At 45.7% G+C, this 26,027-nt stretch overlaps 1 protein-coding gene across 10 annotated transcripts in view; it reads left to right on the forward strand.

Moving 5' to 3' along the window:
* Nucleotides 1-445: 445 nt before the first annotated feature.
* KIF21A (kinesin family member 21A) overlaps nucleotides 446-26,027 on the forward strand; it is a 227,489-nt gene continuing 201,907 nt past the window's right edge. For all 10 annotated transcript variants that reach the window (XM_077264819.1, XM_077264822.1, XM_077264826.1 and 7 more), the window contains exon 1: nucleotides 446-676. In XM_077264819.1, coding sequence (XP_077120934.1) covers nucleotides 633-676 — 44 coding nt within the window. In that variant the 5' untranslated portion in view covers nucleotides 446-632. The remainder of the gene's footprint in view (nucleotides 677-26,027) is intronic.

Raw genomic sequence — 26,027 nt, forward strand, 5'->3', positions numbered from 1 at the left:
CCACACTGAGCTCTCTCCTGCTGTGCATACCCTCCAGTAGCCACCTGGTGCTCAGTCACCTATGTACTAACCTGTTGCCCACACTGAGCTCTCTCCTGCTGTGCATACCCCCCAGTAGCCCCCTGTTGTGTGTAGAGAATAGAGATACCAGAGAACAGGCGCATCCTCCTCAGCAGGGGCCGCCAGGTGGAAGTTACAGGCAGCTACAGCTGGAAGCCCTGTGAAAAAGGGGCGGTGCCGGCTGACAGTTGAGTGGGAGGAGCCACTGGAAATAACTGTGGACTGTGGAAATGTCTATGGTACGTCACGTCATTTCTACATTATGCGACGTCACGTTTGCCGTACACAGGGACGCTTGTCTTTAGGACAGCTCTATGACGTCACCGGCACAAGCCCTTCAGTCTGCCTGTCGCGGTCAAAGACTGTGCTGATGACGTCACGGGGCGGGTCGCAGGGCGCGCAGCAGGGGGCGCCGCTGTGTGTCTGAGCGCTCCGTCCTCTCCCCCCGGTGGCTCCGCCTCCCTCTCCCGGCTCTCATCACACTGACGATGTCCCGGGGCTCTCTGAGGTGGCGTTAGATGGCAGCGGCTGCGGGTGACAAGCGAGAGCTGTGACCGTCCCCTCAGCGCGTCATGTCGGCCACGCAGGATGAAAGCTCGGTGCGGGTCGCCCTCCGGTACGTGTGTGTTGGGTTGTGCGCACGGAGCTGTGACCTCTCTCCTGTACGCGGGGCTGCACCTGTGCTGGGAGCCGTGTGCCGGGGCTGGGTGCAGGATGAGCGGCCACCTGAGCAGGCCGGCGTGTCCCCGAGCTGGGGCCCCTGCCCCTCCGTGCTGCTGCTGCACCTGTCGGGCCCACACTGACCAAACGGCGGGTGTGCGGCAGCCTGCACCTGGCCGGGGCCACTGCGGCCGGGGCTCATTCATTAGTGTGAGGAGCTTGTTGTCAGGGGCCGGGGCAAACAAAGCCCACTGCATACATGTGTTATGTGCCAGCTATACTGGTCATCATGCCTCCAGTGCCGTCTACGCCTGTCCTCACTGGTGTGCCATCTATACTGGTCATCAGTGTGCCCCCAGTGCCATCTACGCCTGTCCTCACTGGTGTGCCAGCCATACCGGTCATCAGTGTGCCCCCAGTGCCATCTACACCTGTCCTCACATGTGTGCCATCTATACTGGTTATCAATGTGCCCCCAATGCCATCTACACCTGTCCTCACTGGTGTGCCATCTATACTGGTCATCAGTGTGCCCCCAGTGCCATCTACGCCTGTCCTCACTGGTGTGCCATCTATACTGGTCATCAGTGTGCCCCCCAGCGCCATCTACGCCTGTCCTCACTGGTGTGCCAGCTATACCAGTCATCAGTGTGCCCCCAGTGCCATCTATATTTGTCTTCAGTGTGCCCCCAGTGCCATCTACGCCTGTCCTCACTGGTGTGCCAGCTATACCGGTCATCAGTGTGCCCCCAGTGCCATCTATATTTGTCATCAGTGTGCCCCCAGCGCCATCTACGCCTGTCCTCACTGGCTTGCCATCTATACTGGTCATCAGTGTGCCCCCAGTGCCATCTACACCTGTCCTCACTGGTGTGCCATCTATACTGGTTATCAATGTGCCCCCAGTGCCATCTACGCCTGTCCTCACTGGTGTGCCAGCTATACTGGTCATCATGCCTCCAGTGCCATCTACGCCTGTCCTCACTGGTGTGCCATCTATACCAGTCATCAGTGTGCCCCCAGTGCCATCTACACCTGTCCTCACTGGTGTGCCATCTATACTGGTCATCAGTGTGCCCCCAGTGCCATCTACGCCTGTCCTCACTGGTGTGCCGGCTATACTGGTCATCAGTGTGTCCCCAGTGCCATCTACGCCTGTCCTCACTGGTGTGCCGGCTATACTGGTCATCAGTGTCCCCCCAGTGCCATCTACGCCTGTCCTCACTGGTGTGCCATCTATACTGGTCATCAGTGTGCCCCCAGTGCCGTCTACGCCTGTCCTCACTGGTGTGCCCTCTATACTGGTCATCAGTGTGCCCCCTGCGCCATCTACGCCTGTCCTCACTGGTGTGCCATCTATACTGGTCATCATGCCCCCAGTGCCATCTACGCCTGTCCTCACTGGTGTGCCGGCTATACTGGTCATCATGCCCCCAGTGCCATCTACGCCTGTCCTCACTGGTGTGCCATCTATACTGGTCATCAGTGTGCCCCCAGCGCCATCTACGCCTGTCCTCACTGGTGTGCCATCTATACTGGTCCTCAGTGTGCCCCCAGCGCCATCTACGCCTGTCCTCACTGGTGTGCCATCTATACTGGTCATCAGTGTGCCCCCAGCGCCATCTACGCCTGTCCTCACTGGTGTGCCATCTATACTGGTCATCAGTGTGCCCCCAGCGCCATCTACGCCTGTCCTCACTGGTGTGCCATCTATACTGGTCATCAGTGTGCCCCCCAGCGCCATCTACGCCTGTCCTCACTGATGTGCCATCTATACTGGTCATCATGCCCCCAGTGCCATCTACGCCTGTCCTCAGTGGTGTGCCAGCTATACCGGTCATCAGTGTGCCCCCAGTGCCATCTATATTTGTCATCAGTGTGCCCCCAGTGCCATCTACGCCTGTCCTCACTGGTGTGCCAGCTATACCGGTCATCAGTGTGCCCCCAGTGCCATCTATATTTGTCATCAGTGTGCCCCCAGCGCCATCTACGCCTGTCCTCACTGGCTTGCCATCTATACTGGTCATCAGTGTGCCCCCAGTGCCATCTACACCTGTCCTCACTGGTGTGCCATCTATACTGGTTATCAATGTGCCCCCAATGCCATCTACGCCTGTCCTCACTGGTGTGCCAGCTATACTGGTCATCAGTGTGCCCCCAGTGCCATCAACGCCTGTCCTTACTGGTGTGCTATCTATACTGGTTATCAATGTGCCCCCAATGCCATCTATGCCTGTCCTCACTGGTGTGCCAGCTATACTGGTCATCAGTATGTGCCCAGTGCCAGTTACGTCTGTCCTTACTGGTGTGCCAGCTATACTTATTGTCATTGTGCCCCCAGTGGGTTCTACGCCTGTCCTCACCAGTGTGCTGGCTATACTGGTCATTAGTGTGCCCCCAGTGCCATCTACACCTGTCCTCACTGGTGTGCCAGCTATACTGGTCATCAGTGTGCCATCTATGCTAGTGCTGACCGGTGTGTAAGCTGTAGTTGTTCTCATTGTTCCCCCAGTGCCATCTATCCCTGTCCTCACCTGTGTGCCACCTATCCCTGTCCTCACCTGTGTGCCATCCAAACTTGTCATCAGTGTGCCTCCTGTGCCATCTACATCTGTGCTGTTGTATAGTTATGGGCAGATGTCACTTCATTAACACATCTGTAAAATGCATTGTTTTCCTGACCCAGTGCAAAACCTCTCACCTATAGATTTTCAATTGGAGACAGGTCTGGGTTCTGGCGGGCCGTTCCAAACCTTTGTGAAGCGATTACTGTATATTGTTAATTTATATGTATATTTAGGGTGATTGTTGTGCTGAAAGGTGAAATTCCTCTTAATCTTTAGCTTTTTGACTGAGGTCTGCAGGTTTTTTGCAAAATTTACTATTTGGAACTGTTTATAATTCCCTCCACTAATACCCCAGTTTCAGCTGCTAAAAACAACATAATGCTGCCTCCACCATGCTTCACTGTGGGTATGATGTTCATTTGGTAATGCATTGCGTTGACTTTGCACCAAACATACTTTTTTGAAATTGTTGCCATAAAGTTCAATTTTGGTTTCATCAGGCCATAACAAATGTTCCTACATTGGATGTTTTCCTTTGTAAGAAAATGCTTCCGTCCCCCTAGCCCACAGGCCAGATATCTGAAGAACACGGGAGATTCTTGACACATGCAGTAAGCAACCAGTACTTGTCAGAAATTCCAGCAGCTCCTTTTATTTTGTTTTGAAATATTTTCATTAATAAAAAAAACAAACGAATAAGACAGTACACATAATAACTGAATACATCATATGTGATTGTATAACATGACAGTAAACACACATTCGTCTGACATTAAGCGTCCCACTCCCAATCGGGATATAGGGTACTCCCCTGAAGCTCCTTTTATGTTGCTGTAGGGCTCTCAACAGGCTCCTAGAACGATTTTCTTGTTTTCTCATCAATTTTTTAGGGAAGTCCAGTTCTAGGTATTGTAGCCGTTGTGACAAATTTAAGCCACTTGTTGAGGACCATCTTCACAGCGTACCATGGTATATCTAATACCTTGGAATTTTTTTTGTAAACACTTTAAACAATGTGATCCATTTGCTGTGTTGGAAGCTGTTTAGACCATGACTTTTGCTGTAAAATGCAAGTAGGAAAAATCCTACTAGAACAGCTAAACTTAATATGGGGTTAATCATAGTCTCTTTATGGCAGCTGTGTACTGACTACTATTTACCAGGCGTTGAAAAGCGATTGGCTAACTCTGAACACAACCACATCCCCCAATTATAAGAGGTTGTTCACATTTAGGCAACCACATAATTTTATTATGGATTTGTATAGATAATGGATGTCATTAAAGATGGAAAAAGTGTTGAAATGATTCTTCTCGGTATGATATATATTTTTTACATGTCATAAACCTGGCATTCTAACAGGGGTGTGAATATTTTTTATATCCACTGTATACTGAGGTCTTCCCGCATCATGTCCTGTATGGGGTGTGTACTGTCTTACGTCAGAAACTCTTCTCTTTTTTTGGGATTGAATAAGCTGTAACTTAGGTATTTTGCCTATATTTCATGCTGAGTGCCTTAGGGCTATCTTGTGTAGGTGCCTGTCTAGGCATACCATAGGCAGGTGACCGCACAATCTCGGCTGTAACTGGAAAGGCCACGTTATGCACTTGGTGACTGTATACTTTGGGTAGATTTATTATCATCCCTGGATAGGAGTTGGCACTGTATGGGGTACAATGTGTATGACTGTATGCCATAAAGATCGCACTGTGACCAAGATGCCTTTAGGCTGCATTCACACATCCGCATAAGGGTTTGCGAGTACACCGTCCCATTGAGCTGCACCCTCTCTTCTGAAAGACCAGATGTTGCTACACTGGTTTAATTGACAGTTGAGAGGCAGCTGTTGTCTGCGTGTGTTTTTTAAAATGTTGTTCCTAGACACATTTACTTTGATTGCAGACCACACTCGCCCATTTGACGCGTGAAATGGCCCATAGACTGAAAATGGGTCACTAATCCTGTATGTGAAACTTGTATGTGTGGATAAAACCCAAGACAATTTGTGGATGTCAAGGGTTAAAAGGGTGGGTGTCTGTCACTTGATTTCACCATGTAAACTGCACAGTTTGTAAAGTGAGCTCTTAGGCCTGGTGTACTCACTGTGAAAGTGCTTGTCAAAGTGACTGTAATGTGTGTTGATAGTTTTTGCACGTATTGGTGAAATAAGCTGTAACTGAATTTATAACACTTTCACATTGATGGCATAAGTGTACAATCTGTGTGGATTTCATCACTGGAGTCCCAGTAATCACAAACAAGGGATTATGATGTTCTTCTTTGGCTTTTTTGTTCTATGACGGCTGCATTTGCATCTTGATGGACGCTCGGCAAGGCTGGATGGGGCCGAAGGGATGTGGCTGTGAGAATAGTGCTGGGCCTCTTGTATGTAGTGGGAAGCCCTGGTAGAGGGGAGTTGTGGCCAGTGTTCGCTCTTATACCCCGCTCCCCTTACATGCTTCTTTTGTTTCAATCTGCTGTACGATCCCACAGAACTGGGCCTTTTGCTTAGTGCTATTTTCTCTGCTAGTTTTGACTTTACTGTAATACTGACAGCACGGGCAGCATGGCATCATAGTGATGAGCACTGGGCTGTATGTCTTCACACTGCATTTCATGATCTGTTTCCTGTGGTCTATAAACCAGTACACTGCAGTGAGTTGCCCAAGATGTCAGCGTCCTACGGAAATAGCATGCAAGCAGCCGCAGAGTGATAATAGCGATTTTAGATACTCTCTTGCTCCACCTAAGATGGAGATTTCTCCAGAGAATGAAGAGTGTGAGCGTTCAGTGAATTCTTCCAGTTCTGGCTAGGTACAAGCTGTTAGGCAGTGGAGAAGGCTGATGTACGGCCCGCTATGCCAGTGATGTGCAAGGTCTCGTTATACACCTGGGATAGCTTTGTAAGGACCTAATGTACAATAACTTTTGTGCTTCAGAGAACAAGTCACCGAGCACCGTATGGGCCTATATAGCAGACAGTGCCTGCAGGGTGAATTATTGATGGATTCTCCGAGGACTAACCATTGCCCACTTACAGGAAAATGCATTGTCACTGCAGATGACACTGAAATATTGATGAGAAGGTCTTAGTGGAGCAAGAACTTGGTTTTCTCTGGTACATGCCATTATATTCAGCAGTTTTGTCCTCCGTAGGTCTGTTATTTTAGATTTAGGGGGTTTTATTTTTCAAATGATAGGCTATTGGCAAACATGTAGAACAGACTGTGGCCTTTAGATTAGTTAATTTTTGATATTTCCATCTATTCAGTACTTGTCATTATGACAGTAAGTAGAGCTTGTGGCTTTTCTGCTGCTGTATAGTGATTGACAGTGGAAGGCCTCATTCAGACATCTGTTTTTCACCCACATGTTCTATCTGTCACTTTCACAGAGCACGTATCCATTATTTATGGAGCTTATTAGATGTCTGTTTTACATACTGTATGTCCGCAAACAAATGACCGAGACTGTCTGTTTTTTTTATACGTGTCACGGATCAAAATTACTGATACAAGTTTATGGGTCCTTGAACGTCACGGGCAGCGTACACGTCATTAGAGTTCTGTCAGCCATTAACATGGTAAAGGATAGGAGAAGCTTTGCAATTAATTTATTTTTCCATACGTGAAAATCACTGATAAAACACTGATGGTAAAAACTATCACGCTGATGAAACTCGGATCCAAAACGCCATTATGTTGCTCTCACCAAATTAAGGGCTTGTTTCCACATGCGAGAATCACGTCCGTGTCTCGCATGTAGAAACCAAGCTCTGGTGTCTGCACTCCGGAGCAGAGCGTGCGGCCGCATAGGAACACATGGAGCCGCACAGCTCCGCTCCTGAGTGCCGGCGCCAGAGCTTGGTTTCTACATGCGAGACACGGACGTGATTCTCGCATGTGGAAACAAGCCCTAAGAGTGAGATCTTTGCTCTATTATGGGTTTGTCACAGGTTTTGCTGCCAATGTAACCTAGTTTATTATTAAGTAGTGCTGATCTTTAGAGGGTTAGGCCGGCCTCACACTCAGCGTATATAAATACGGTCCGTTTTTTACGGCCGTAATACGCAGAAAAGTCCCCAAAATAGTGATCCGTATGTCATCCGTAGGCAGGGTGTGTCAGCATGTTTTGCGCATGGCATCCTCCGTATGTAATCCGTATGGCATCCGTACTGCGATATTTTCTCGCAGGCTTGCAAAACCGACATCTAACACTTAATTTCTAATCAGCCAATCACATGGCGGCAACTCAGTGCATTTAGGCATGTAGACATGGTCAAGACAATCTCCTGCAGTTCAAACCGAGCATCAGTATGGGGAAGAAAGGTGATTTGAGTGCCTTTGAACGTGGCATGGTTGTTGGTGCCAGAAGGGCTGGTCTGAGTATTTCAGAAACTGCTGATCTACTGGGATTTTCACGCACAACCATCTCTAGGGTTTACAGAGAATGGTCCGAAAAAGAAAAAAAATCCAGTGAGCGGCAGTTCTGTGGGCGGAAATGCCTTGTTGATGCCAGAGGTCAGAGGAGAATGGGCAGACTGGTTCGAGCTGATAGAAAGGCAACAGTGACTCAAATCGCCACCCGTTACAACCAAGGTAGGCCTAAGAGCATCTCTGAACGCACAGTGCGTCGAACTTTGAGGCAGATGGGCTACAGCAGCAGAAGACCACACCGGGTACCACTCCTTTCAGCTAAGAACAGGAAACTGAGGCTACAATTTGTACAAGCTCATCGAAATTGGACAGTAGAAGATTGGAAAAACGTTGCTTGGTCTGATGAGTCTCGATTTCTGCTGCGACATTCGGATGGTAGGGTCAGAATTTGGCGTAAACAACATGAAAGCATGGATCCATCCTGCCTTGTATGGAGCATCTTTGGGATGTGCAGCCGACAAATCTGCGGCAACTGTGTGATGCCATCATGTCAATATGGACCAAAATCTCTGAGGAATGCTTCCAGCACCTTGTTGAATCTATGCCACGAAGAATTGAGGCAGTTCTGAAGGCAAAAGGGGGTCCAACCCGTTACTAGCATGGTGTACCTAATAAAGTGGCCGGTGAGTGTATATATATTCTGTATTTATATTTAATTCAGCGCGATATATGTGAAAAGCCGGTAATTCAATTGCCGGCTTTTCATTTCTCCTTCACAAACCCGACATGATATGAGACATGGTTTACATACAGTAAACCATCTCATATCCCCTTTTTTTTTTTGCATATTCCACACTACTAATGTTAGTAGTGTGTGTGCAGAATTTGGGCGCTGTAGCTGCTAAAATAAAGGGTTAAATGGCGGAAAAAATTGGCGTGGGCTCCCGCGCAATTTTCTCCGCCAGAGTGGTAAAGCCAGTGACTGAGGGCAGATATTAATAGCCTAGAGAGGGTCCTTGGTTATTGGCCCCCCCCCCCCCCGGCTACAAACATCTGCCCCCAGCCACCCCAGAAAAGGCACATCTGTAAGATGCGCCTATTCTGGCACTTGGCCACTCTCTTCCCACTCCCGTGTAGTGGTGGGATATGGGGTAATGAAGGGTTAATGTCACCTTGCTATTGTAAGGTGACATTAAGCCAGATTAATAATGGAGAGGCGTCAACTATGACATCTACGGTATTCATTATTAATCCAATTGTATGAAAGGGTTAAAAAACACACACACATTATTTAAAAGTATTTTAATGAAATAAACACACAGGTTGTTTTAATATTTTATTGCTCTCTCAATCCACCTGAAGACCCTCGCTCTGAAAAATAATAAACCAACAATATACATACCTTCAGATGATCTGTCACGTCCCACGAAGTAAATCCATCTGAAGGGGTTAAATCATTTTACAGCCAGGAGCTGTGCTAAAGCACTCACTCGTGCCTCTAAACCCCGGGTACTGAAAGGAAAGCAGGAGGATGATCTGTACTTACCTTGAGTTGCCGTGATGCGCCCTCTGCTGGATGTCCTCATGAACTGGAGCCTTGGAAAAGTTCCCACGCTCGAGTTCATATGAGGACATCCAGCAGAGGGCGCCTCACCGCAACTCAAGGTAAGTACAGATCATCCTGCTTTCCTTTATGTACCCGGGGTTTACAGGCACGAGCGAGCGAGTGCTTTAGCACAGCTCCTGGCTGTAAAATGATTTAACCCCTTCAGATGGATTTACTTCGTGGGACGTGACAGATCATCTGAAGGTATGTATATTGTTGGTTTATTATTTTTCAGAGCGAGGGTCTTCAGGTGGATTGAGAGAGCAATAAAATATTAAAACAACCTGTGTGTTTATTTTATTAAAATACTTTTTAATAATGTGTTGTTTTTTTTAACAAGGAAAAATAGTGAAAAACCGGCTCACCTATTAGGCATTTGTTGTGGGGAAGCCCGGATACCGTGCAGTCATCACGTAAAACAATGGGGCAAACAGGAAAAGAAATCCAGCTTCCAAAAATATCCAAATTTATTGAGGATAAAATCCAAAGTCCAATCGCATGGTTCACAGGAGAATGTGTAGCAGCAGGCTACGCGTTTCAAACAATAAGTTCTTTTTCAAAGCTTTGAAAAATAACTTATTGTTCGAAACGTGTAGCCTGCTGCTACACATTCTCCTGTGAACCATGTCATTGGACTTTGGATTTTATCCTCAATAAATTTTGATATATTTGGAAGCTGGATTTCTTTTCCTGTTTGCCCCAGTGTTTTTTTTAACCCTTTCATACAATTGGATTAATAATGGATAGGTGTCATAATTGACGCCTCTCCATTACTAATCTGGCTTAATGTCACCTTACAATAGCAAGGTGACATTAACCCTTCATTACCCCATATCCCACCGCTACACAGGAGTGGGAAGAGAGTGGCCAAGTGCCAGAATAGGCGCATCTTACAGATGTGCCTTTTCTGGGGTGGCTGGGGGCAGATGTTTGTAGCCAGGGGGGGGGGGGGCAATAACCATGGACCCTCTCTAGGCTATTAATATCTGCCCTCAGTCACTGGCTTTACCACTCTGGCGGAGAAAATTGCGCGGGAGCCCACGCCAATTTTTTTCCCGCCATTTAACCCTTTATTTTAGCAGCTACAGCGCCCAAATTTTGCACATACACACTACTAACAGTAGTGTGGAATATGCAAAAAAAAAAAAGGGATATGAGATGTACTGTATGTAAACCATGTCTCATATTCTGTCGGGTTTGTGAAGGAGAAATGAAAAGCCGGCAATTGAATTACCGGCTTTTCACTAACACCGCTGTGTATTTCTCGCAAGTCACACTGCTGGTCCGTGTGGAATCCGTATTTTTCTCGCCCCATAGACTCATTGGCGATTTTTTTTTTTTTGCGCAATACAGAGACAAGCGCAGCATGCTGCGATTTTCTACGGCCGTACAAGACCGTATATTACGGATGCGTAATATACGGCAGATAGGAGCTGGGCCATAGAGAATCATTGGGCCGTGTGTAATGCGTATTTTACGGATGTAGTTTATGCGCTCATACGTCCGTAAAACTCGCTAGTGTGAGGCCGGCCTTAAAGTGTTGCCGCATGTTTATATTCTGTTCCATATACACTTTGTTATGGGTAAAATGCAGTCGGTCCACTCTTTACAGCGAGCCCGGGATTGCTTGACAGACCCAGTCTTAACTAAAAGATGTTGTCGTGAGAGGTGCGGAATAATACTTCAGCTAGGAGGCGTCAATGTGACACTCTGTGTTAATTTTTAATAAATATCTGCAAATGACAAGTAGAAATGCACTTTGTGGATTTGATGCCAGGAAAATCATCTCCAATATGCTGTATGCCGTCATTCATACCTTTCATTATCTGATTAAACGTGATTTGGAAAGGAGCCTTTGTTGTTTCTAAGAAAGGTGTGGTCGGTAGCTTACAATTTATATTGTCAAAATAATAAAATATTTATTGCTCTGTGCCAATGTGTTGCCACTTATAGATGTGCACATCTGCAATATTTCAACTTTGCCAAGAGAGCTATGTATGCCTCAAACGTCTCTAGGATTTTGCATACATGTAAGCCCCAGCATGACATGTACAGGTCCTTCTCAAAAAATTAGCATATAGTGTTAAATTTCATTATTTACCATAATGTAATGATTACAATTAAACTTTCATATATTATAGATTCGTTATCCACCAACTGAAATTTGTCAGGTCTTTTATTGTTTTAATACTGATGATTTTGGCATACAACTCCTGATAACCCAAAAAACCTGTCTCAATAAATTAGCATATTTCACCCGTCCAATCAAATAAAAGTGTTTTTTAATAACAAACAAAAAAACCATCAAATAATAATGTTCAGTTATGCACTCAATACTTGGTCGGGAATCCTTTGGCAGAAATGACTGCTTCAATGCGGCGTGGCATGGAGGCAATCAGCCTGTGACACTGCTGAGATGTTATGGAGGCCCAGGATGCTTCAATAGCGGCCTTAAGCTCATCCAGAGTGTTGGGTCTTGCGTCTCTCAACTTTCTCTTCACAATATCCCACAGATTCTCTATGGGGTTCAGGTTAGGAGAGTTGGCAGGCCAATTGAGCACAGTAATACCATGGTCATTAAACCATTTACCAGTGGTTTTGGCACTGTGAGCAGGTGCCAGGTCGTGCTGAAAAATGAAATCTTCATCTCCATAAAGCATTTCAGCCGATGGAAGCATGAAGTGCTCCAAAATCTACTGATAGCTAGCTGCATTGACCCTGCCCTTGATGAAACACAGTGACTGTGGGTACTTGACACTGGACTTCAGGCATTTTGGCATTTCCTTCTCCCCAGTCTTCCTCCAGACTCTGGCACCTTGATTTCCGAATGACATGCAAAATTTGCTTTCATCAGAAAAAAGTACTTGGGACCACTTAGCAACAGTCCAGTGCTGCTTCTCTGTAGCCCAGGTCAGGCGCTTCTGCCGCTGTTTATGGTTCAAAAGTGGCTTTACCTGGGGAATGCGGCACCTGTAGCCCATTTCCTGCACACGCCTGTGCACGGTGGCTCTGGATGTTTCCACACCAGACTCAGTCCACTGCTTCCTCAGGTTCCCCAAGGTCTGGAATCGGTCCTTCTCCACAATCTTCCTCAGGGTCCGATCACCTCTTCTCGTTGTACAGCGTTTTCTGCCACATTTTTGCCTTCCAACAGACTTACCATTGAGGTGCCTTGATACAGCACTCTGGGAACAGCCTATTTGTTGAGAAATTTCTTTCTGGGTCTTACCCTCTTGCTTGAGGGTGTCAATGATGGCCTTCTTGACATCTGTCAGGTCGCTAGTCTTACCCATGATGGGGGTTTTGAGTAATGAACCAGGCAGGGAGTTTTTAAAAGCCTCAGGTATCTTTTGCATGTGTTTAGAGTTAATTAGTTGATTCAGAAGATTAGGGTAATAGGTCGTTTAGAGAACCTTTTCTTGATATGCTAATTTATTGAGACAGGTTTTTTGGGTTATCAGGAGTTGTATGCCAAAATCATCAGTATTAAAACAATAAAAGACCTGACAAATTTCAGTTGGTGGATAATGAATCTATAATATATGAAAGTTTAATTGTAATCATTACATTATGGTAAATAATGAAATTTAACACTATATGCTAATTTTTTGAGAAGGACCTGTACATAGGGGGCTTGTCCGGGTGTAAGGATTAAACAGAATCCTCAGAATAGCATCTGCTACCTGTAGTTCCCTGTTTTTGAAGGTTATATACATTCACTGGATAGGGTTATGTCTGTGTAGACTACTGCACTATTCCATACTTTGTTTTTGTAGTTTGTTGGCTCTTGTTCTTATTAATGGAGTATTATGGACACACTTCATATGCACCTTGTCTGAGTCAAATATATGATTTTGAATCAATGCTAAGTTGAAGAATCGGGCATCTGTCTTATTTTATTAGTAAAGGCAGATGGACATGATACGCAGAATGTATCGTGTTAACTATTACGATTGTCACTGATTTTTGGGACCCTGTAAATGCATGAGATTTTAGAATCAAGTGGCAGATATTAGGTAATGTGAAAGTGCTCCCCATCTCTCGTTTTAGCACCCGATTGCTGTATCAGGCTTGTTTAGACAGTCTTTTGAGGAGGACCTTTCACCACGTTTTTCGGCTTGGACTGGACACACAATGGTGGCTGCAGAGCAGAATAAAAAGTTTTAGTTTTGCCCCTCTGTTGTGGAGATATTGGCAATCAGGTAATTAGCACCTAATGTGTTATCTCTTAGTATTCACTGGGGGGTGGCCAGGTGGGCGTGTACTTCTGCTTCCTGTATGAGGCTGACCAATCATAAGCAGGCAGCTACATAGAAGTGCAGAATGACCTGTGATGTCCTCAGGGTCATATGGCCTGAGTCTACAGGTCCTGCCAGCCGGAGTGTGCAGCCTAAAGGTACCTTCACACTAAACGACTTTGCAGCGATAACGATAGCGATCCGTGACGTTGCAGCGTCCTGGATAGCGATATCGTTGTGTTTGACACGCAGCAGCGATCAGGATCCTGCTGTGATATCGCTGGTTGTTGCTGAAAGTCCAGAACTTTATTTGGTCGTCAGATCGGCGTGTATCGTCGTGTTTGACAGCAAAAGCAACGATGCCAGCAATGTTTTACAGTGGTAACCAGGGTAAATATCGGGTTACTAAGCGCAGGGCCGCGCTTAGTAACCCGATGTTTACCCTGGTTACCATTGTAAATGTAAAAAAACCAAACAGTACATACTCACCTTCTAATGTCTGTCACACGTCCCTCGCCGTCTGCTTCCCGCACTGACTGTGAGCGCCGGCCGTAAAGTGAAAGCAGAGCACAGCAGTGACGTCACCGCTGTGCTGTGCCTTACGGCTGGCACTCAGTCAGTGCGGGAAGCAGACGGCGAGGGACGTGTGACAGACATTAGAAGGTGAGTATGTACTGTTTGGTTTTTTTACATTTACAATGGTAACCAGGGTAAACATCGGGTTACTAAGCGCGGCCCTGCGCTTAGCAACCCGATGTTTACCCTGGTTACCCGGGGACCTCGGCATCGTTGGTCGCTGGAGAGCTGTCTGTGTGACAGCTCCCCAGCGACCAAACAGCGACGCTGCAGCGATCGACATCATTGTCGATATCGCTGCAGCGTTGTTTAGTGTGAAGGTACCTTAAGTGAGCACTAAAGATATTATGCAGCACAGATGTGTGGAAGAAATATTTCTACAGTGTCTTCACTTGGCATTACCGAATTCAGGCAGTCAGGGAATATGGAGATACATGCTGAAGGTTAGGCCAGGTTCATGCGCTCAGTATTTTACCTCAGTATGTGTAAGCTAAAACCAGGAGTGGGTGATAAATCCAGAAGTGGTGACTAGGGATGAGCAAACAGCTTTGGCTAACTCCTTATCCCGAATAGCTATAGCGCTTACTGAATAGCTGCATCGATAACCTGGATACCTGGAGCGCTCCCGATAATCAGCTGTTCAGCCCCGCGGCTGTATGTGTTGCGGTTGTTTCAGTCACAGCACATGCATGGAGAGCCCAACAAATATGTTACACAGCTGCGACATATGGGGAGTTATCCAAAGCTATTCGCTCATCCCCAGTGGTGATGTGTTTCTGTTATACTGTTCCTCTGATTGTCCCACTCCTGGTTTTGGCTTACACATACTGATGTAAAATACTGACCAAATACTGCTAGTGTGAACGTGGCCTTAGGAATATTATGACAAACTGGGCAGATCTAATTATATATGAAGTGTTTGGCTAAACGTGTATATTGCCTTCTGCTGCTTTTTTACCCATTGGGCATGGGTTTCTGCCCGACAGGCGTATTATTAAGGCTTCGTTGGGACGAGTTGATGCATGGTTACAGGAGGTACACAATCTGTTTTCTCAGTGTGGCGTGTGTTCAGCATGCTAAATGGCCAAAGTACTTGATAATCTTTCCTACAGTCGTGCAGGGCTAGAATAGGAGCTTTCATGGCTGGGGTCAGCACTTTTAGGTAAGTCATTACAATTCTTACACTACTGTAGTGTTGCCCATAGCAACCCCTAATGAACTATGGAGATGAAAGTATATATCTGATAGATTGCACCAGCATTTTTATACCTTGAGATGTATATTGATTGTGTCTTAAATGTCTACTAAGATTCACTTTGATGATATGTGCATTAAAGGGAAACACTTTTGTCCTTTAAAGGGCTTGTCTGTTTAAAAAAATAACAGACACCCAAAAACCAATGATAGGAAATGCTGTCACATCTAAAAATTCATGATTTACCTGCAGATATAGTGGTAATCTGCAGATGAATATCAATTAACCATGTTTTGTTATTGGAAACGCAGCCACTGGCTTCCAGTCATCAGGGCGATGGAGGGGGCACTTTGACTGTGTGTATATGGTAGGCTATCATTCAATGTGCAGGGGGAGTGTTCACATTGTACTCACTGTGTACTGAGTGGTGACTATAATATACGGTAACTTCATTTTCTCCCTATAGCCGTTTTTCCAGTAGCACAGCTAAACATGGTTAAAATGCTATAACTGTAGGAAAAAAAGACATGGTCCACACATCCAAAAACGATATAGTGGTCCAATGCTGCTAGAAGCCCACTCCCAGATCACGGTGAACCATTCGGTCCCTAATGTAAAAGGTGCAGCGTCATTCAGCTACCACTCCGGAGCCACAGCTCACCAGCAGTGGGAGTGACCCGGCACCCCACAGCACCCATACGGCAAGGCAGAGCCCCCAAGGCTCCAGACCACCCCACTGCATTGGCACACTATCACAGCAGCACTGGCCACTACACAGCACCAACACCAAGTGAATCAGAATGTTAAACAAAGAACCTCATGTTCAGTTTTGTAAATTTTGCCTAGTGGTATAAGATCAATGTATTATTTTTGGATGTGCATTAAGAAATGTAGCAAAAACGCAACTTGTACTCATAGCCTTAGGAGCAAAAGAGAGCCCGTGGGCATTTATTGTGTTTTTTATTTATTTTTCTTTAAAGTCTTCCTGGTTTAAAAAGTTTGTTTCCATCTGGGACATTTATGGCATATTGGCAAAACCCACACTGGCAGGATTAGGAGGAGGCCGTGCATTCATGGTTCTCTCTAAATTGTATGGGAGTTCCCACATTTCTGAGCATGATTCTTCTGCAATATTCAGGGACTACCCCTTTAAAGCTGTCTTTGTCACTCGTTGCTACTTATGTGACATTTAGTTTACTGGTCGTTTCTATTGATTGAGCCTTAAGTATAGCGACGCTGAAATAAGTGTGTACCTTACACATATTTGAAAAGTGCAGGGATTTTTTATCCACATGCTAAATAAAAAATAAATTAAGTAATCGCCTAGAGATAAATTTATTCCTGCCAAATAAGGAAAAGAAATTGATAAAATGTGAAAGAATATATTGGTAAACGCCACTACAACATTCCTACACGTCCTGCTTGTAACAAGCAGCATTTAGAGCTGTATTTTCATAGTGCTGTGCTTTATAAATATACCTTTATATGCAAGTTATACATATGTAATGAGTGCTGGAGGAGATATTTATATAGCGTGCAATTGTGGCTTTTGATTCATTGTAACCACATCACAAAAACCTACTCCCACGATGCCACCCATGCCTCTTTGTCCGTCATACTTGCGGGCCTTCTCTGTCAGTCTTCTTTGCGGTATTGTTGTGATGCTTGGTAGCTTGTTGAAATGAAGCCATGGATGGGATAAGACTTCATTGAAGTGGATTTTTTTTAATCAATATCTATGTGCAGTCACATTCTAACACCCATGCATCAGCGTGCTATGACAGGCCCTTTGTCAGTCCTTCTAATGATCTCAATACAAAGTTCATCTCCATCAAAAACCCAAAGTTGGGCGTGCTCAAGTATTTCTTGCCACTCATCTGCGGGAAGCTCTTTAGATTGAAGTCATGTGCATGCATGTCGGAGTAGGAGGATTTGTCAACTTGTTAAGCACCTGTTGTACTAAAAAAGAATTGACCCATAAATCTGCTTCTATAGAAATCAGTGGACACTGTGCTAGGTTATGAATTCATGTGGTGCTATGATGTGTAAATGCATACTGAGGATCGCACACTGTGAGATTTTTCTTGTGGGCATTTTGAGATCTTTTTATTTTGTGCTTTTTTTCCTGTTTCTAAGGGTATGTGCACACGTTCAGGTTTTTTCACGTTTTTTTTCGCATTTTTTCGCCATGAAAACGCTATAAAAACTCATTAAAACGCATACGTTATGCATCCTATCATTTAGAATGCATTCTGCATGTTTTGTGCATATGGTGCGTTTTTTTCCGCGAAAAAACGCATCGCGGTAAAAAAAGCAGCATGTTCATTAATTTTGCAGATTTTAGGCGTTTTTCCCGCAATTCTATGCATTTGGAAAAAAACGCGTCAAAAACGCATGAAAAAACACATGAAAAAACGTGAAAAAAAACGCATGCGGATTTCTGGCAGAAATGTCCAGTTTTTGTCAGGAAAATTTCTGCTAGAAATCCTGACGTGTGCACATAGCCTAAGGCTATGTGCACACGTAGGAAAAGAGTTGCAGAAATTTCTGCACAAAATCCGCATCTCCTGGCAGAATCCGCAGCCGCGGATTTGCAGCGGTTTTTTTGCGGTTTTTGCCACTGCGGATTTTTAACATGGAGGGGTGCAGAAACGCTGCAGATCCGCACAAAAGAAGTGACATGCACGTCTTTGAAATCTGCAGCAATTCCGCACTGATTTTTCCACACCATCTGCACAGCTTTTTTTTTTTATCCCATTGATTTTAATTGTACTGTACATCACAGTACGGATCTGCCCGGAAAAATCCGCTGCGGATCCGCAGCAAATGCGTATCGTGTGCACATAGCCTTAGGGTTTTATTTTTTTGCTTTTTTTTCTGTTTATTAGGGTGTTGACAAGAAGACTCGCTGACATCAATGGGCAGTATTGAGTAATGAAATGTGTACTTGTGAGCTATTAGATACATGTGAGCTATAAAATCCATCAGGAGAGGGTGGTAGAGAAATGTGAAGTAGGTACTGTTGTTTTCTTCTGGCAACTGTACGTCTTCAGAGGCTTCCAGCTTATTCTATAGAGATCAATGATCTCATTGTGGGCTCTCGTCATCTCTCCATTTACCTTTCAAGAGCAGAACAGTGTTTCAGGCTTCTTTTACACTTACGTGATTTTAGCAGCTCGATCGTGTGGATCGCCGTTTTTCTGGATTAGAATAGTAGGGAAAAAGTAGGGACCAAAAAAAAAAGGTGATTCGCAAAAACAAACTTCCGTTGTTTTTGCGGCCCCATTGATTTTCAATGGGGCCTGTGTCCGTAAGCCGTGAAATATATCGAGCAGGCTCAACACTTTCTCACGGCCGTAAATACGGCCCATACGGTGCTCCTATGAATTTTTGCGGCCCGTTTTTGCAGCCCCGTAGAAATGCATTGGGGCTGCAAAAACACAAGTGTAAAACCAGCCTTGAAATAAAACCTGAGTTAATAATCCTTAAAGCTGATGGCCCCATGGGCACCACTGATTCACTGAAATAATGAGATTCTTATTGTTTATTTTGTGGATATTTCTGTCTTCACTGAAACATACAAGCAAGGTATTGTCACCATTTCTCACAAATTGGTGTATGTGCCCAGGGTCAGGAACTGCTGCTGGTTGGACGCCGAGTATTTATGCAGCGTTAAACCCGCAGCGTCCAGATGTTACAGCATAGTGGATGGGATTCTTAGAAATCTCAAGTCCACTATGCGTGCACCGACGCTTGCGGATCACCCGCGGAGATGGACATGTGGCGCGTTTTTCAAGACCGCAATTTCTCTTGCGGTCAATAGAAATGTATTGAATGCAGTAAATCCACACGGTTCAGTGAACACATGCAGATTTACCTGCGTTCAATAGAAGGCACTTTGGACGCAGCAAACATGTGCTGCTAGTTCCGCACCGTGGGCACCCGGCCTATTGTTTTTGATTTTCTGTTTTCTAAATAATTGAACCAATGAATGTTTAGCATAACAAACACTCTGATTGTGAGTGTATAAAACAATTATTGCTGGTGACAGTAATGTTTCCAATAATCACTTTTTGTGGAATATACTTGCTTTTATCTACATGGAGTATGTGGAATACACATTTATACACATGCATTATAATAATTATGCCCCTTAACAGCTGTGTGGACAATCTTTGTTACTATAGTGTAGTAACCTTCCTTTATTGCTCAACTTTTTAAAGTACCGTAACCTTAATTACTACACCATTTATTTGGCAAAGGAAACATCATTTCATCAAGGCCGCATTCACACTACTGTTGTAATTTCCTGGTGAATTGTGGACATTAGCTTTTGCAGCTAATTTTCAAATTGGCACATAAGATAATCAGAAACCTTACTCCCGGCAGGGACTTCAGTGCAGTGTCGGACTGGGGTGCCAAGGGCCCACCACTAGTATCAGCTCCAGGGTCCCACGTTTCAGCTACATACAAATGTGACATAATCCTCATTCACAAATTTGTATAGCAGTCATCTGGGTAGATTGTGAAATGAATAAAGATGTTGCCTTTGTCTGTACATAGTGATTCAAGTTATTGTGCCAAGTACAGCAGCCGCCGGACGCGACACGGAGGGTTCGAGGGAGGCAGGCATGACACTGGCAGGGAGGAAGAGACGGATGGGTGGAATTGGGAAGAAAGCAGGGGGGGGGAACGGGGGGGTGGACGAGAAGTGGGCCAGGGGGGCGGATAGGAAGTGATATCGACAGGGGGGGGGTGTTGAGTAACAAAAAGAATTGCGCGAGGGCGATTGCCCTCTTTGACCAAGGGACGTCCGCACAGCAAGTCACTGCAGCCGGATGTCATGGGCCAGATTTGTCCCTTAGGCTTTGAGTTTGACACGTGGTCTGAAACATCTAGATAAGCTAATTTTACAAGGAGACATAACAAAAAAACTTAAGGCAGTTTAGGTAGTGTCACAAAACAAATAGATAATAAGGTGTAAATACTAAAGCCACTAAAAATAAGCAAACTACTCTAGTAAATTGGAGGAAAAGCAATGATGAATTGGGGCCTAAGATTTGTAGTTTTACAATTTCTATAGAGTCACAGCTTGGTTAACAGTGGAGTATGAGATATACAGTTATAAAATAGTCAAAATGACTCAACCCCCCCAACTGAACATTTGGTTTATTAACAAAATTTACAATGTTTTAGCTATTTGCAATGAACCAAGAAGATAAATATTATATGTGCCCATTGTTCTTAAAGTATATTTTGAATTAAAAAAATTGACTTTTAATATTTTGTTGTGTATTATTTTGTTCCTGGTACACTCTTTTTCTTTGGTTATTTAAGTTGCAATAAACCAGACAGAATCTAACCCCTTCACGACCTTTGACGTTCCATACGCCGTAGTTGGGAAGCGGTTCTTGACCTGTGACATGTGCAAGCCGGGAGCTGTGCTTAAGTTAAAGCTGGAACCCTGCTGTCACTGCCTTTAGCCGTGCCCGTACCGACTCAGGCATTTTAACCCCCTAAATGCTGTATATTGATTGCTGCATTTAAAATGCTGTGAGAGGGTGGAGGCTCCCTCTCCCTTCCTATCGGCGACACCCCCCCTGGGTCTACCAGCCATGACAAGCCCGTCAAACCATGAAACATGTACATGAAAAAAATATACCAATAAATAAACATTTATGTTAAAATAAATAAAAGTGCACATTTATTACCGCCACATCCGGAAAGACCCGAACTATTAAACTGTCACAGTAGTTAACCCCTTCAGTGAACACTGTCAAAAAAAAAAAAAAAAGTAAAGTGGAAAAAATAATTTTTCATGATACCCCCGAACAAAAAGGGGACTAAAGTGCGATAAAGTCGAATGGAAATAAAAATGGTATAGCTGAAAACGTCTTGTTTTTCCGGCAAAAAAAACAAGCTACCATGCAGCCAGTGGAAAAATTAGTTATATCTCTCACAGTACAACGATGCAAAAACAATTCTTTTTTTTTCTATAATAGTTTTTGTGTAAAAAGAGGCAAAACATGAAAAAATATAAATATTGCTGTAATCATACTGACCCAAAGAATAAAGCTGCTTTATCACTTTTACCACACGAGAACGTCATAAAAAAGCCAAACAATTCCTGAATTGCTGAATTATGTTAATTTGGCAGAACGTCGTAAAAAAGTACATAAAGCATAATCTTAATCTGCTGTTGATTTGTTCATTCTGCCTCCCAAAGATCACAGTAAGGCTCGGCTCACATTTATCTTGCACTCAGTGCTTACACTGGGGCTTTCGTGTAAATATCTGAAAAACGTGATTCAGACAGAACCCCCAGTGGAAGATTTCCTTTGAGACAGATGGAGACAATCTGACGTTGTCCATCTTTTTAGGCGTGCAAAAAAGCAGGGTCAAACATAGTTTTGTACAACCTTGAAAAGAAAGACACAACACTCCCAAATCCCCTCTCCCTTTTGAGCCCCAAAGTGTCCCATGATTAAGGCATATCGCTGAAACACGTTGGTTTCTTCTATGTGTATCATCTGTACAGTTACCCACACTAGTTGCAATATATTTTATGGTTATATTAAAAGTTCAGTTTTTTTATACATTTTTTTTTTTTTTTGGTGGAACTGAACTCTTTTTCATTGCTGGAGACCAGTCCTTTCCTGTTTCATTGACCACGTCTGAGACTGGGACGGCTCCGTGTGGATGATCTTCATGAACAAGATGCAAGTCATTTTGGTGAGCTGATTTTCCCCTTCTCGTTTTTCTTGTAAACGGCAATTAGTGTCCACTTATTTGGCATTTCTGTACTGATGAGTGCCCGCCTAATTTACAGGCTCCATGTCCACTGTATGGGCACTACACTGGCAGATTTGCACATTTTGACTCTGCAACATGCACCGCTGCTTGTTTCTGGAAAACACATACACAGTCAACATCGTCACTACACCTGTAGATAAATTCCCAGAGAGGTGTAAATTCCAAATTGGGCTCATTGAAGGGGGATGTTGCTTTTCTGGCTTTTAGGGGTACTGTATATGTAGTCCGCAAGCTATTCTACGATAATTTGTTCTCCAAGAGTCAAATAGTGTCCTTCTCTCCTGAGAATTGCCATGTGACTAGGCAGTACTGTACAGCCAGATATGGGGTATTGCCACTTTCAGCAGAAATTGTGAGACAAATTTTGGTGCCAGTCTGTCTACATTCACATTAGCGTTCGGCGCCGCAGCGTCAGGCGCCGCAGCGTCGCCGCATGCGTCATGCGTTGTGCTGCGTTTTGCGACGCATGCGTTTTTTTGGCCGCAAGTGTTGGGCGCAGAGAACGCAGCAAGTTGCATTTTTTTTGCGTCCAACTTTCGGCGAAAAAGGACGCATGCATCGCAAAACGCAGCATTTTAGCGTGCGTTTATTCAGTCGCCATGACAGTACAACGAGAGAGGGAATCCGCCCTTCAGGGACAGGAAACCTACAGACATAAAAAGGGCGGTACCTCTCTCCCACGTCAGTTGGTTTCCTGTCCCTGACAGCGGAACCTCTTCAGACTGACCTCGTGAAGAAGGTCGAAGAATGAAGATCCCACTCCTGACAGACCGGTACAGGTAGCGGGGGTCCCCTACCTCGGCCTGGTCAGGTGAACGGAGGCACCACACGGCAGGGGGACTGTTTGTGTAGGTGACAGCAGGAGGAAGCAGCTCTGGTGTGGATGAGCTGGCTTCTGCGGTGTCCGCGCCTGGTGAGTATAAGGTTCTCGTAGGGCCGTGTCTGCTGGAGCCCGGGGTCTGCCGCCGCCTGCGCTGGTGCCGGCATCGGCTGGGGAGTGGGGCCATCCTTGTCCGGCGCGTCGGCTCCCTGCGCCGCAGCCGCGACCGGAAGGGGCGTGTCCGGATGACGCGGCGGGCAGCGCGGGTGGATGACGCGGCCGGGCATGCGCAGTAGCGCTTTCTTCCCGGCTAATGGCGGCGCCCGGCGTTTTGGAAGGGGGTTGGTTCTCCGGGTCTCCGGCACTAGGACACGGCTCTGGTTCCGGTCCACCGCCCATCGGCAGGTCCGATCAGCGGACACCTGGAGTATTTCCCTGCTGACCCCCGGCCGGGGGCGGTACCTAGGGGGATTTAAGCCGTGCACGTGGGCCACAGCGTGTTCCTGACCGTCTATCCATTATAGAGTCGCCGGAAGGAACAACGCAGAGCGGTGAGCAGCAGCAGCCACTAGAGCAGCCTCAGGCAGAAAAGCCTTTGAGGAGCTCCCAGCGTCGTTCTACTGATAGCCGTGCTGGTGGAGCTAAAGAGTCCCGATCATCAAAGTCCTCAGGCCGTAAAAGTACGTCGGCTACGAAGGACCCCCCGAATACGGTACCACTCATTGCTGGCGGGGTAAGTGATCTTCGTGAATGTTCAGTTATTGATCATTGTTCCCCTTATATTCCCTCTCTCCTTATTAGGGGAGAAAGTGTGTAACTAAGGCCAAACATAGGCAGTGTGCCGAATGTGCAGAGCCACTTCCGGATGGGCACGTAAAGAGATTGTGTAAATCCTGTGTTCAGCAATTGCTAGAGGAAGAGGCTCCTGATCTGACCTCTACAATAAGGAAGATGGTCAGACAAGAAGTCCGGAGTTCTGTGAGATCCAGGTCTCGTATAACAGAAATTGAGAAGTTATCCCCTGTTTCAGATGTGGGTTCGGACTCGGGGGAGCTCAGCTCAGGGTCCCTCCCGTCTTCTTCCTCCTCTGAGGAAATGGAATCTGGTCGAGCCTGTCTGTCCCTTGATAGAGTTAACCATCTGGTTAAAGCAGTCAACAGCACAATGGGGATAGAGGACACCCAGTCGGAGTGCTCTATTCAGGACGTTATGTTCAGGGGTATAGAGCGGAAATCCCGAAGGGCCTTTCCAGTGGTGGATAAAATTAAAACATTGATCTCAAAGGAGTGGAAAAAACCCGAGAGAAAGGGGTCACTTCCGCCAGCATTTAAAAGGAGATATCCTTTTGAGGAGGAGGCTTCATCCTCATGGGATAAGGTTCCGAAGCTAGATGCCGCAGTTGCTAAGGCGTGCAAGAAAACATCTCTTCCCTTTGATGATTTGGGGAACCTAAAGGACCCTTTAGATAGGAAAGCTGATATCTTCCTCAAAGGGGCCTGGGAGACTTCGGCTGGATCCTTGAGACCAGCTATAGCAGCCACCTGTACGGCTCGGTCCCTGATGGTGTGGTTAGGTCACCTTGAAGATCAGCTCAAGGATAAAGTTCCCAGGGCTGAAATATTATCCTCTATGCCTATAATCCAAGATGCTGCAGCTTTCCTTTCGGACGCGTCAGCGGACTCGGTCAGGTTAGCCGCCAGATCCTCAGCATTATCCAACGCAGCCCGGAGTGCGCTATGGATTAAATGTTGGCCAGGGGACTTACCGGCCAGAACAAAATTGTGTAGCATTCCCTGTGATGGAGCTCATTTATTCGGCCCGGTCCTGGATGAACTTTTAGAGAAAGCAGGAGATAATAAAAAACGCTTTCCTTTCCTTGGAAGACCCTTTCACAGACGGGACTACAATAGAGCTTGGTCTAACCGCAGAAGGTCATATAGAGATTCTAACAGGGAGTCTACTAGATACGACAGCAACAGGAGAAGGGGTAAAGGATTTATCTTTGATCCTTCACGAGACTCTAAAAAACCACAATGACCGGGCGGTCCAGGTGGGGGGTAGGCTTTTGGCCTTCTACCCGGCATGGGTACAGATCACGAACAGTCCGTGGATTTTGAGCATTGTGGAAAAAGGCCTAAGGTTCGATTTTCATCATATTCCTCGGGACAAGTTTATGTTGACACCTGTTCGTTCCTCCTCTACAGAACAGAATGGGACGTCTTACACAATTCCCGTCGTCTAGGAGCTCACCTCAATAGTAAATTTTCACTTTCTGCGGAGTCTACGCATTCACTTGTTTGGTGGACACACACTTCAAATCTTCGAAGGGGGGTTCCTTGGATAAATCATGTATCTAGAGTATTGACTACGGATGCCAGCCCTAAGGGATGGGGAGCTCACTTAGGGGAGGATTGGGTTCAGGGGCTATGGTCTCAGTCTGAGCAGGACTCATCCTCCAATCTGAAAGAGCTATTGGCCGTAGATCATGCCTTAAATAGGTTCCTTATACCCCTACAGGGTCGACACGTCAGGCTGTTATCGGACAACCGGGTAACCGTGGCCTACATTAATCGTCAAGGAGGTACGCGATCCAGTTCGTTAATGAAGGTCGCAAATCATATTTTTCAGATGGCCGAAGAACATCTTCTCTCCCTAACGGCTCTTCATTTAAAAGGAAGTCTCAATACCAAAGCCGACTATCTAAGCCGCAACATGCTCAGACAGGGAGAGTGGTCGCTGAATCCAGCTATCTTCGAGCAGATCATACAGATGTGGGGTTGTCCAGAAATAGACCTTTTTGCCAGCAGGGAGAACAAAAAATTGCAACAGTTCTGCTCTCTAGATCCAAAAGACAACTCATATGCAGTAGACGCTTTTCTGATATGGCACTTCAGTCTCGCCTATGCCTTCCCCCCTCTAAACCTAATCCCATTAGTTCTGAGGAAGATTCGGGAGGACAAAGTCCGGGTAATCTTAATAGCCCCATTTTGGCCCAAAAGAGTGTGGTTCCCGTGGCTGAGAAAGATGTCTCTCTGCCAACCGTGGATTCTTCCAGAAATGCCAGATCTGCTCTCCCAAGGCCCAATCCTCCATCCGCGAGTAGCCAACTTACA

Source organism: Ranitomeya variabilis, chromosome 5, assembly GCF_051348905.1.
Source record: "Ranitomeya variabilis isolate aRanVar5 chromosome 5, aRanVar5.hap1, whole genome shotgun sequence".
Lineage (NCBI taxonomy): Eukaryota > Metazoa > Chordata > Amphibia > Anura > Dendrobatidae > Ranitomeya > Ranitomeya variabilis.